Below are 13,793 nucleotides of genomic sequence, written 5' to 3'. Positions count from 1 at the left end.
GTAGGGGGAGAGGGGAGAGGGAGCAGGAGGGGAGGGAAAAAAGGCATTTGGGAGGTAATACCCCCCCCACACACACCCAAAGCTGTGTGAGAATTATATCTCCATACGTGTAACACAGTCTCCAGTAGGAAGTAATGATTACTTCTTGGACTACAGCTGTATTTTTGGCACGAGGGGAGAGGGGAGAAGGGAGAGGGTAGGGGGAGAGGGGAGAGGGAGCAGGAGGGGAGGGAAAAAAGGCATTTGGGAGGTAATACCCCCCCCACACACACCCAAAGCTGTGTGAGAATTATATCTCCATACGTGTAACACAGTCTCCAGTAGGAAGTAATGATTACTTCTTGGACTACAGCTGTATTTTTGGCACAGTGCATTACATTACATGGCTATTTCAAGAATAATCTCACTCTAAGAGTTATACTCAGCAATACATTTCAGAAAGCAGGATTCAAAGTCTCCTTGAAGAAGACCAAATTCTGAGGTTACGATACACCAGATACAATGGCTGCCCTTGAACTTGCTAAGATCAGTGAGCTTCAGAGATATCGCTTAGCATTGTGAACACAGGGAGAGGACAAGAATGGAACTCGGCTCCCAGTAGAGATGGCCACTTGCCATTGGATCCCTCAACACAGTCACGGTCAAAATAAAGTCTAGCAGAGGCAGCAACGGCATATTATATAGACAGTAATTTCTTTAGCTTTGTGGTTCATGTCTAGTTGATCTGTCATTAGGTGAGGCAGATCTTTCTCAACTAGAGTGAGAATTCCTTTAGGGCAGGAGTATTTTATTTTCTTGAAAACCAGGTTAGTTCTCTGGGTTTGTATTCAACACTAGAGGAAGGGCCATGGAGTTCACCTTCAAGCCTCTGCGGACTGAGACTCTCCTCCAGAATTTTCATACTTAGACATTTAGAGAGCCGTTGAGGACAGCCAATCTCGGATGTGGGGCAGAATCAGTGTTCCACTGATTTCTACAATTTGGTGGAAAAGCATCAGTGGTCCTCATGCATGTGGGCTGGGTTCTGGTAAGACTAAGGCACTCTTGTTATTTTACATCTTTTTGAGGCCAAATCCCATGTAGCTGAGAGTTTCCTTGAGCTCACCAAATACTGTGATACTGACTTACACCCATATTTTAAAATAGGTTGATATATCATTGTTGATATATACACTGTGTCCTTTAATTGTGAATATCTTGATAGGTATTTTATAACAAATTCATTATTTGGCTTTTGTTTTTGAAACAAACATATTTAAAATCTTAGTTTCTCTATGGCTGCTTTCTACCTCAGCCAAACAATCATTCATTTAACAGAGGAGCCCTATAAGAGTCTACCTTACAGAAAACAGTATTCGCAGGCTTATACATGTCCATGGTTCTCCATATTTCTTGTGATAAATACAGGAGGTTTTGATTGTCAAATACACAGAACACTATTGACATGTTTCTCACAGCACTAGGCCAGAAACATACTTCTGCACCATATCTTATTTTTAATGAGGCCTAAGCATTGTAAAGTTCAGACGTTAAAGCAATAGACACTGGATATGAGTATAGCATGAATTTGTATTAATAAACAGACAGTTTTCTTGCTGGGGCTCTGTCAGCTTTTCTTTCCCTTAATTCTATGAATCTCAGCTCACATATTCATTTTGATTTTGTATCTCTGCCCCCTCCTTTGTCTTAAGTAATACACAATATTTTAATTATAGACTACAATACTCGTGTGAGATTCCACTTTCTTTGCCTAGCTCACTGCCATGGGATCTACCAAATGCGCTCTGCTAGAATTTCGTTTCTCCATACAACACCTGGAGAATGTACAGAGCTCTTGGCAACCAATGAACTCTTTCAATCTATATTTTAAATCATACATATGAATGCATTTCTTACCTGGCTCAGAATACGGCCGCACTTTCTTCCTATATTTTCCACTAAATCAAAAATTGGAAAATTCCAAGTATTTAACTGTTCCATAATTGAGTCCAGGTTATCCATGACCAGAGGTTCTGGAGCAAGAATTGGTTTGTCCTGTAATGGAGATGATGATCGTTGAACCACATGTAATTATTTCACTAAAAACATTTATTGTTTTGGTAAATTCACTGAACAGTTGTCATCTGAAATGGTAAATTTAAAAATATATGAAGAAAATTAGCCCCAGAGGAAAGGGGCCAACATTCAACGCAGTTTCAGATTGAGTCTTACATTGCTAGGTGCCTGCCTGACCCTTGACCACATACAGCCCAGCCTAACATGGACGCTTCTTCCAGAGGTTACCATAGCTACTTTTGAATGAATCACAATGTTCTTCAATAAAGATTCAAGGACGTCAGAAACTTCTGATGCTATGTCCTAACAATTTCTTTCTATAATTAAGTAAATCTAACAGTGAAGTGAAATCTGGTTTACATTGGACCCGTGAAACAAATACGTGATCAGGGATGAAGGTTCCATCCCTCCACTTTGACTGATTGAATTTAAATACAAATGATTCAAATCAATGCTGATTCTGGAGCATGGCAGTTGCTACATCTTGCCGGAACTTAATTTCCTTCCTTTAATCTTCCCTTCACTGAAAATTGTACTTTCTGTAAATGCAAAGACAGTATACAACTGATCCTAATCAGGATACTGATTTATTCTACACATTTTTAAAGAATAAAGATGATGCAGAGGAGGAAACAAAAATTATTTTACCTGAAAACTAGCTTAAAAGTACAAGTGATAAAAACCCAATACAACAAAAGTAACTATAGCAATTGACGTTCACATGCAGGTCCCACCTCACTCAATGGATGTCTTTAGATACCAGATAAGTCATCCTCAAAGGACCTTTTAGTATATAGTAAGAATCAGTTCTGACCTGGTCTAATGTAGAAAGGAAAATAAATGCTGCCTCACTTTTTAATCAAGGAGGTGTTAAAGATAAAACAGAAGATGCTCTGAGAACAGCAGCCTATTAGTCAGCACATCAATCTCTCTTTTTTCTAAATTATTAATTTAATATTATTCATTTAATATTCTATTAACATTTAGCATTATTAGATTATTATTTATAATGCCAGTTCCAGGGAGATCAGATGTCTCTGGCCTCCACTCACTTGCAAAGACACACATGTATGTACATAATTAAAAATGAAAGTAAATCTTTAAAAAAAAAACAGGTGTGTTTGATGGCATGCACTTAAAATTCTAGAGCAGAGGAGGCAGAGACAGGTAGATCTCTAGGTCTCACTTGACCTATTTGATGAGTGCCAGGCCAGTGAGACAGCCTGTCTCAAAATAATGTGGATGGCACCTGAGCATAGGCAGCTGAGGTTGGGCCTGGAAAGATGGATCAGTGGTTAAGATCACTGGCTTCTCTAGCAGAGGACCTGAGTTCGATTCCCAGCACCCACACGGTGGCTAACAACTGTCTATAACTCCAGTTCCAGTGGAATTCAATGCCCTCTTCTGACCTCCACAGGCATTGTATGACATGAGTGTACTTGCATACATGCAGGCAATACACTCATACACATTAAAAATAACACCTGAGTGCCACCTGTGTACTTTGTAGGGCTAGTACAAAACTGAAAAGTGTAAAAAGCTGGATATTGTGGCACATACCACCCAGTACTTGGGAGGCAGAAACAGGAGGTTCTCTGTGAGATGAAAGCCAGTCTGATCTACAGAGTTCCAGGACAGCTGGGGCTATAGGGAGACCCTGTCTCAAAAAGACTGAAAAAAAATAAAAAACCACCTGAGGTTGTCTTGTGACCTCCACACATATGTGCACACACATGCATGTGCACCTGCACACATATACTCACAGCTGAATAGGTCTATACTTTTCATTTCCAAATAAGAAGCTATGAAAAAAAAATCAATATCCTCAGAGAGAAGAAAATCCTAACAATGCTCCTGTCAGGGCTACAAGACATGTGGACCCAAATGGACGTATCTATAGATTTAATGGTGCAGGGCTCTATGTCTAAGTCAGTCTCCGCAATAGAGGCAAGTCCTCATGGTAAGGAAGGAGTTCAGGGATGTGGGGCTACCAGGAAGATCATGGACTCGGGAGTGTAGGTGCCACAAGTCGATGCTTTCCTCGGTGGTTCTCCCGGGCACTCTGCCTCATCTTCGTTCTGCAAAATGTCACTACTGTCACTGTTGTTGTTGGTCTCATAGTCAGAGGTAACCTGGACAGTGTCATCTGCAATAGAAAGAGGGACCTTGTTACGAGACCTATGTTAGGGAAGGAGCGTCAAAGAGTAAATCTTCTTGAAACTTATTATTTTATTAGAAATACAATGTTTAGGGGAATAGTGCCTTTGTGGGCCAGCACATCAGGAACACAGAATATCATGGAAAGAACAATATGTTTTTAACCTAATAAAGAGATGGGAATTAGGATGTGCGCTTTATGTCACATTCAGTGATGTCTCAGTAACTTTTAGACTAGTTGTTTGCCTATTTTTGGTTCCACAGGTTTAAGTTTCTTCCTCCTTACCCCTCCCTTCCTCTTTCCCTCCCTTTCTTCCTGCCTCCCTTCCTTTGTCTCTTCATCCCTCCCTCCCTCCCTCCCTCTCTCCCTCTTATCTGGTACTGGGAATTCAAACTGGGGCCTCATGCATGGTTGTCAAGTGCTCTACCACTGAGGTCTATTGCCTTAGCCTAATTTGAACTTGTTTCCTTCCTTTTATCTCCCTCAATACATTAAGCCACCAAACAGCTGACTACACACTAAATCTAGAATGGCCACCAGGGGTGGGAGACATTGTGTTGATGCACCTAGGGATAAGTGGTCTACAGGACAGGAAGCATTGGCCTGTTTTGCGAGTGGGCTGATCTGTGCACAGCCCAGCTCCTGGGAGTTGGTGGCTTCCTTCCTTCCTTTCTGCATCACCATTCCCCATCGAACCAGCAATCCACTGCTAATATAAAGGCACCCAGAAGGAAGAAACTGTCTAGAGAACATGTTCCTGGGCCAGTCACCGGAGATCCTCAGCTGAAGATGCTATCTCAGTGAACAGAACTGAGTGCTTGTTCTATGTCGGGCACCACTGAAACACTTTATTCATATTATCTAATTTCTCTCAAGAGTCCTAGGAAGCTGGTACAGTTTCTACTGTCATCTTCATTTGTGATAGGAAAGTGAGGTATAAGAAAGAATCAGCGAACTACCCAAGGTCACGTAGCTAGTCAACTTTGCCAAGAAAACTTAGATTATAAAATCTGATTCTAGTTCCTATATTTCTGATGTTTTGAATATTAAAAAAGATTTTGTGTGTATGGATGTTTGCCTGCATGTTTGTATGTATACCATGTGAGTGCCTGGAGCTGGAGTTCCAGGTGGTTGTGAGCCTCCATGTGGGTGCTGGGAACCCAGGTCCTCTGCATGAGCGGTCAGTGATCTAACCACTGAGCCTCTTCTCCTGCCCTACTTTTAATTATTTTGATGAAGTCTAGTCTCCTGCTGTAGTTGTTGGTTTCCATGACTTACAGACTCTGACTCACCCAAAATCACAAAGCTATTTTCCTGTTTTCTTCAGGAAGCTTTATCATTTTGAATTTCATGTTCAGGTCTAGGCTCCATCTAAGAGTAATGTTTTACATGGCGAGATGGGGGGCATTCATTTTTCTCCTAAACCCATTAGATAACTTTGCTATCTTTGCTGCAAATCAAAAGGCTGCATAGGTGTGCATCTGGTTTAGAAACTTCTGCCCAATTTCATTTGATCTGGTTGCTGATCCTTAGATCAGAACCACACTGTCTTAATTATTACAGATTAAGTCTTAAAGTCTGGTAATACATCCCCCTAGTGTTCTTTTCTCAAAATTGTTTTATATAGTTGAGTTTGCTGTATTTCTCTCTCTCTGTGTGTCTGTGTGTGTGTGTGTGTGTGTGTGTGTGTGTGTGTATGTGTGTGTGTGTGTGTGATCTTTATTTATGGTTTGTGAATGCCTTTGCTCATACAGCCTTGGGAGTCTGTGTCTTCATTCACCTGCTTGTTTCACTCCCCCCCGTCTTCCCAGGCAGCATTATCTGTCAATTAAGAACTAAGCAGACAGTGCCAAGTGTCAACAAACACACTCCTGAGCAGTCATCAGGAAGACTCAAATATTTTGTAACATTTTCCCAGGATTCACCTTTCTTCCATCTTCTAATGCAACTGCTTGTACAGTAAACTTACGGATAAAGGACAATATGAAAACATGACTGACAAGGTGTCGTTCCTGATTCTGTAAATAGAAAGGAAAAGCCACACCGGACAGTCACATAGCACAAGAGGCTATGACCTGCTCCCATATTTTGTCAGTCCTCATAGAATTAGAGGAGCATGCACACAGGAAGCTCCCCTCTGACTGTCCTGGCTCTTTGTATATTGCTAAAGGATAATATTATAGAAAAATTAGCTCAATCCAAATTTATGGGGGGTAATCTATGAAGAAATGTTGAGGCAGACATGTAATTAGAATGGTAGCACTATCAGCTTAGAGTCCACAGATGACTGATGCATTGTTTCCTACCTTGAACATTTCAAGTAAAACAAAAACAAGTCCACAGGGCAGTGCCAAGAAAAATAATAAATGGAAGCAGCTACTTAAAATGACCCAGATAGTCTAATGTACAATAAGTACTCCATATTGTGTATTGAGTCTTTACAGCCTTAAGGGGTAGGTGCTTCCGTTATCCTCACAGTCTACAAGGGAAGAAACTAGGGTACAGATATTTATGTCAATGTAAATGTCTACTGAAGTCCTGTGCATTTCATACAATACATCTTAATCATATTTAGAGTCTCTCCCCTTTCAAGGCATAATTTTAGGTTAAAAGCAAGCAGGGAAATGTCAAAGAGGTGAATCAGGCTGTAACACTGTGTTCTTAACTTCCTGATACTGCCTCAAGAAAAAAGTATGTTGAAGTTCATAGTGCTACAATCAGGGTCCTGTCTTAGCATCTGAGATAGTGCTCTCAAAAGCACCATACCAAGATGGATGACCTTGCAGTGGACAGGACAGCAAGATGGAACATCATTTACATATAGTATGATATACAACATTTATTTCTATGCATTATATAAAACAGTCTGTTTTTATTATACATTTGTGTACGAAAGTATAAAATTCTCTGGATAGTTCCACATCAAAACATTACTGTGAGCTAAACTTAGATGCTAAATTTTGATAGGTTATGGTTAATTTTTATTTTCTTTCTTGTCTCTTTACAAATTTGGGGCTGCAGAGATGATTCAGCCATTAAAAATGCAGACCGCGAGGCCGAAGAGATGGGTTAGCGGTTAAGGCCACTGACTGCGCTTGCAGAGGGAGGACCTGGGTTCGATTCCCAGCACCCACATGGCGGCTATGAACCATCCTTAACTCCAGTTCCACAGGAATCCGAAGCCCTTGTCTGACCTCCATGGCATTGTGTGACATGGGTGCACTCACAAACATGCAGGCAATACATTTGTACACATAAAATAAGATTAATAAAATATTTTTTTTAATGCAGACTGCTCTTGCAGTAGACCAGAGTTCGATTCCCAGTATCCATGCCCGGTGTTTCATGGACACCTGTAACTCCATCTCCATGGGATACAAGGTCCTCTTCTGGCCTCTGTAGGTACCTGCATGCACATACACATACCCACACTCAGACAGACACACATGTAAACACATACTTTAAAATAAGAACTCAAAAATTTTACATGTACAAATTCGAAAACAAAGAGATCAGGAATGCAAGTTACTTTTTAGTCAAGAGGAAAATATAGAGTAAAAGAACTTCCATTTTGAGCCAGAATCTGTACCAGTGCATTACCTGTTCTGTTCGGTTTTCTGGTGGCTGGACCACTTCTCTCCAGGAGGGGTCCATCAGCAGAATTCCCTTCCGAATAAAGTCGGCCACAGCTGGGAAATACAGGGGAAGCCATAAGTACCTCCTTACTTCTTAAAGTAATTCTTAAGCACACATCATCTTCATGTATATTGACAATTTTTTTGCCTTAGTTTTTCATTTCTGTGAACAAAGACCTGAGATTAAAAAAAGAAAAAAAGAAAAAAACTGCAGGGAGGAAAGAGTCACCTTGGCTGCTGGTTTTAGAGGTGTCCTTCCGTGACCAGGTGGCCCACTGGCAGGTGAGGCAAGGTGTCAGTTCAGTGACAGTGTGTGGCAGGGAAGGCTGCTCAAATGGCTCACAGTAAATGAGAAAGAAGGGGCCAGGGAAAAGGGGTGCCCCCTTCAGGCACCCCCAGTGACTCCCTCCTCCTACTTCCCACAAGTATATCCCAACAAGGCCACAACTATCAGAGGATTGGTCCATGGACACGTCAGAACCCTCAAGATCCAACCTTTTCTCAGGAGCCTGTGTGTGTCACATACTGAAACCATAGCAACAGCTATAATAAAGTAGTATTGCCTCCCACTCATGGGTCTCAATTCACTTTGCTTTTCATGCAGTTGATGATAGGCAGGATGCTGCTCCCCTTTTTCTGTGAGAGAGAGCTGATGAGCACAGGGGCTTTAAAGTTCATCTACTCTCCTGTGTTGTTTCTCCTCCCCCTCCTCCCCCTTCCTCCTGTTCCTCCTCCTCCTGTTCCTCCTCTTCCTCCCCTTCCTCTTCTTCCTTCTCTTCCTCTTCCTCCTTTTTCTCCTCCTCCTCTCCCTCTTCCTCTATAGTTCCCATATTTGGAGAGAAATGCTGTTAAAATATTGCCACATTATCTGGGTAATCCTGAAATAACTGCTATTTATTTATGAAGGGGGTCTGAAGGTTCTGGTGCATATCGGCTGGGAATATACTCCCCAATGGGATACCTTTAAACCTGGTCAAGAGCCTCAGAATTCCATTTATTTCTTGGATTAAAGATACTTTATTTCCAAATAGATCTTTAATGAAAGGCAGCCCAAATTAAAGCAGAATGAGAGCATATTAATTTTTTTTTGCCCCAAATAATTGAACTATTTTGAGATTTTTTTTCAGTTCCTCATTCAGGCTCTGAGGACACGACCAAAGAGGAGGGACTTTCGGCAAAGAGTGAGTAACTGATTGTATACAATGCCGTTTGAGAAAAATGAGCCAACAAGATACCACAGGCAAGCAAAAAGTTAGAACTACCAGAAAGACGGACGGTGCTCCTTAACAGAGGTGGGTAGAAGATACAGGACCTTTTCCTTTTGTTTGTTTTGTCTCTCAACAGCTTGACTGTTTTATAGAATAAGTACAGTCACCCCACAAGGACCAGGCAAAGTTACAAACTGGTCCCTTTCCATCTTGTTGAGACACTTTAGGATTGGATTTTAACCACTTATTTTGTGGCTGGGCTCTTTTCTGCATAGTACAAAAGATTTCAGAAGAATTTTCTAGTCTCATGGTTATTTAAGTACAAGATCACCCACTCTACAATGAAAAGAAATGCGTGCTCATTTAGTATTTAATATCTAAACATTCATCATCTTTTTTTGATTTCTATGCAGTAGAGATAAGTATTTCCCAGCTACAGTGTTATCTCTGTATTAAGTGAATTTACTTTTCCATTCTTAAATGGAAGCAGAAGAGCATTACAGAGGAATTATTTCTTAGGATGAAAACCTATCATTTCTCCCTAGGAATTCGAAAGAAAAGGGAAAAATAAAGTAAAAAGCAAACTTATGTGCCTGTGTTCTCAGATGAAAGCTTGGAGGAGAGTGTATGAGTTTGAACATTTTTTTTTCATTGCAAGATAATACCTAAAAGGGCTATTTAAATTACTAGTTCAAATGTACCAGCTCCTGTGCCAGAAACACAGCTTGTCGCAAAAGGCGCTGCAACAGCCAAGAGAGTAGGGTTCGATGCCAAACCCTTCAAGTTCAGCAGGGGAAACCACAATAATTAGTCGTGTGTTTCTGGAGCATTCTGTGCCTACATGGGTGGCTGCCTTGAAGAGAATAATAAAATATGGTTTGAATTATGGATTTACAAAGTACAAATAAAACACACACTACTGGGTTTATAAACGTTGCTGAACAAGTAGACAGTGAAATCCTCTTGTTTTTCTCTGAAATCTCTTTTCATAAAAGTCTACTACACTCTTCCTTCTAAGAACACACAAATATAAGCTGCAAGCAGCAAAACTATAAAAGTGGCAAATCCTCCCTGGATACCTCTCACTCTCCTTTATGTACGATGCTTCTTTCTTACAAGCCTTGAGGCTGAGTAGGGGAGATCCTTGGAAGAGCTAGAAAGCAGATGTTCTCAAAGCAAATTACTCTGTGGGGCTTCATCCTGGCCCAGGGACCAGAGCAAAGAACAATGCTGCTTTAGCAAGTCTGCCTAAGGTCAGACACATGAGCAGTTACAGGGTGTTCATCTAAAGGAACTGACACTGGGGTCCGGCAAACTCAGAAACCCAGCTTGAAACAAAACCCAAAAGGTGTTCTCTTAGCAGAGTTCCGCAGAGCTTTTGATAAAATGTCTTGTGGAATGTCTCTTAGACATTCATTACACAACAGTATTTGGCGTTTGAGATGTGGCCATGCATCCCACATAAATTGCTTTACTTAAAATGTCAGCCTAGAAGCCGGCTGTGGTGGCGCACGCCTGTAGTCCCAGCACTCAGGAGGCAGAGGCAGGCAGATCTCTGAGTTCAAGGCCAGCCTGGTCTACATAGTGAGTTCCAGGGCAGCTAAGGCTACAGGGAGACCCTACTTCAAAAAAAAAAAAAAAAAAAAAAAAAAGAAAAGAAAAAGAAAAAAAAGTCAGCCTAGAAAGGACAGTAGGGCAACGTTTGGATGTTAATTTTTTTACTCTGGCCCTGACCAAACAAGCAAAGTGATTTTTTTTTTTTTCCCAATTAAAAATACTTGGGAAGAGAAAGGAAGTAAAGTAAAAATAAAGGAGATAAAATAAATGACATTGATTTAACTTAGAGCAGTATAGTGTGGATGTGAAATGGCACTCAAAGTGCTGGGTGTTTGGGACATGGTGGTTAATCCACGGTGCTACTGGAAGCTGGGGCAACTTTTAAGAAATGGGACCAATGCGTGAAAGTCCGGTGGGTGGGCTATGGGGGTGCAGAGAGGGGACAGCGTCTAAATGGGATTAAGATGTATTATATGAAATGCACAAAAGTTTAATAAAAACATGTTTAAAATAATCAGTAAGTAAATAAAAATAAAGCAGCTCATGTTTTGATACTTAAAAAAGAAGAAGAAATGGACTTACTGCGGGAAATTAGGCAAAATAAATATCCGAGACACTCAGACATTTTTGCTCATCTTCTGTGGTAACACTTTGTAATTGTTTTCTTTTTCATTTTCTACTTTTTTCTTGTTTCTTTCCTCTTTCTCCTTCCCTCTTTCCCTTCCTCCCTCCATCCCTCCCTTCCTTCCTTTTTGGAAATGGTTTTCCCAGTTTATAATTCTGTTTCACTGTGATAGAAAAACAAATCAATTTATCTGATTGCATTCAGAGGGACTATTTGAATCAGGCAGTAATGTGTCACCATGTTATTATTCATACATTTTGAAAGTGTTAAAGTGAAACACACAAATTTCAGATACTATATCTGAAAAATAAATATAAAATACAGGGTAACAAACAAAAGTCATTCAATAAAATATCCAATTATATCAGACTACCTGATACAATTTTAAATCATATATATTTAAAATTATTTTTTTAAAAATTTTATGTATATGAATGTATTGGCTGCATGTAAGCTCACCAATGTAGTGCAATGCCCACAGAGGTCAGAGGAGGGCATTGAGTCCCCTGGAACTGGAGCTATGAATGGTAGTTGTTAGCTCATGTGGGTGCTGGGATTTGAACCCAGGTCTTCTGCAAGAACAGCCAGTGTTCTTAACTGCTGAGCCATCTCTCCAGCCCCAAATCATATATATTTTTAAACTTTTCTTTTTAATTATGTGTATATGTGAGTGGTTGGGTGGGTATGTGCACATGAGTACAGGGCCCACAGAGGCCAGAAGAGGGCATCAGATGCCCTATAGCTGGAGGTACAGGTGATTGTGAATCACCCAATGTGAGTAATTGGAATTGAACTCAGGTCCTCTGTAAGAGCAGCAAGCACTCCTAACTGCTGAGCCATCTCTCCAGCTCCAAAATCATATATTTTATGCATTCTCCACTCATAAATAGCCTAAATAAATATACAGTTAACCATTTAAGTTCTTTCCAAAGATTATCTGTATACTGTGTGGAGAATAAAATTTCTACTCGTAGAAAACCATGGAAAACTTTAGCTGCTGCTGCTTTTCAGGATAAAAAACAAAACATTGTTCTATACTTTCTTGTTATAAAATTCTTACCTGCTACATATGACAGGTGGAGGCGGGATCTGAGGGGACAGGTCAGGGGCACTCTGGGTATAAGTTAAGGCCCTGTGAGAAGCTGGGCCTTGCTTGGCAGTTGTTTCAGAAGATTCTGGAAACCGTGCTGAAGAAAGTTTGCTGACAGGACTGCTGACAGGAGTTCCTTGAGGAGGTGAGGAGCAGGGTGAGGAAAGAGGTGAGATTTTAGCAAGGCCACCTGAGACAGAATGGGAACAATAATGCCATTAAGCAAATGTCCCTGAAATGCAAATGTATGACTCCTACCCACCACCTCCAACCCTGTACACTCCAGCCATCAACCGCATACTCAGTCATGGATGACATTTCTTCTGCACATCACTATTTGGAGACAGGGTGTGTGGCTGGGATGTCTCAACAATATGAGAATGTGGCTAATGAGTCATGATGAAAACTTGGTGATGGTTCTGATGTACCCCACTGAAGCCATGGTGTCCCAGAGGAACATCAGAGCAGGATCATATTTTCTTACCCCATTTTGGGGGGGGGTGGTCTTTTCAAAACAAGGTCTCCCTATAGCCACAGCTGTCCTGGAACTCACTATGGAGACCAGGCTGGCCTTGAACTCAGAGATCCACCTGCCTCTGCCTCCTGAGTGCTGGGATTAAAGGCCTGCGCCACTATGCCCACCCAGCTCTTCCCCCATTTTGTTTCTTGTTATACTGACTTGAAAATATCAGTTACAGTTTTTTTCATGACTGTGGAGGTCTTAGCCAGGATGTAACTCATAATTGCTTTAAAGGTTTTTTTTCTCATTTATGTATATGTGTGCCTGTATGAGCTTAAGTGTACTATGTGTGTGCAGTGCCTGTGGAGGCCAGAAGAGGGCACCAGATCCCCCTGGAACTGGGGTTACAAAGAGTTGTGACCTGTCATATGGGTGTTGGGATTTGAACCTGGGTCCTCTGCAAGAGCAGCAAGTGCTCTTAACTGCTTAGCCATTGCTCCAGCCCCCACTATTGTTTTAAATATTCAGTGGTATCTTGAACACAGGGTTCCATGTGTCCCCACACATTGAAATATGCCAAAAATATGCAAATGAAAGGGTAAATTTGGGAGAGGCAATTAGCCTTCTTAGCCTTTCGCATATTCAGTGAAATGGTAGTTACATAGTAAGCCTTACGATTAGATTTCAAACATGGGTACTTGTGCCAAACTACTCGTGTTTACTCTTTTTGCTGAAGACTACACAGGGAACTGGCTTGGATTGTTAAAGCTCCGCTTCCGTAGACAAAAGTGCTGTCTTGAATTTGCTATCTTCCAAACACAGAGAAGCAATGAGTAGAATTGAAAAATACATTAAAAAAAACCTTTAAAGTGATGACCTGTCAGCTGGATTTCATGGTGGGATGGCTGTACACCCTACTCTGCGGCAAATGACATGAGGTCCTCGATAGTGTTTCTCCACTCCTCCCACTCAGGAGATTCAGTCATTGACTTCACATCCTGGGTT

The 13,793-nt window shown here is 41.0% G+C and overlaps 1 protein-coding gene across 3 annotated transcripts in view; it reads right to left on the bottom strand.

The window, feature by feature from the left end:
* Positions 1–13,793, bottom strand: part of Pde3a (phosphodiesterase 3A) — a 332,456-nt gene that overhangs the window by 28,019 nt on the left and 290,644 nt on the right. For 2 of the 3 annotated variants that reach the window (XM_008851600.3, XM_029555235.1), the window contains 4 exons: positions 12,299–12,518; positions 7,814–7,902; positions 4,047–4,201; positions 1,897–2,034 (listed from right to left, as the gene is read on the bottom strand). In XM_008851600.3, coding sequence (XP_008849822.2) covers positions 1,897–2,034; positions 4,047–4,201; positions 7,814–7,902; positions 12,299–12,518 — 602 coding nt within the window. The remainder of the gene's footprint in view (positions 1–1,896; positions 2,035–4,046; positions 4,202–7,813; positions 7,903–12,298; positions 12,519–13,793) is intronic. The other variant, XM_029555236.1, reaches the window with a different exon arrangement.

Source organism: Nannospalax galili, unplaced genomic scaffold, assembly GCF_000622305.1.
Source record: "Nannospalax galili isolate Female #2095 unplaced genomic scaffold, S.galili_v1.0 scaffold1086, whole genome shotgun sequence".
Lineage (NCBI taxonomy): Eukaryota > Metazoa > Chordata > Mammalia > Rodentia > Spalacidae > Nannospalax > Nannospalax galili.
This window is presented reverse-complemented; position numbering and strand designations above follow the sequence as displayed.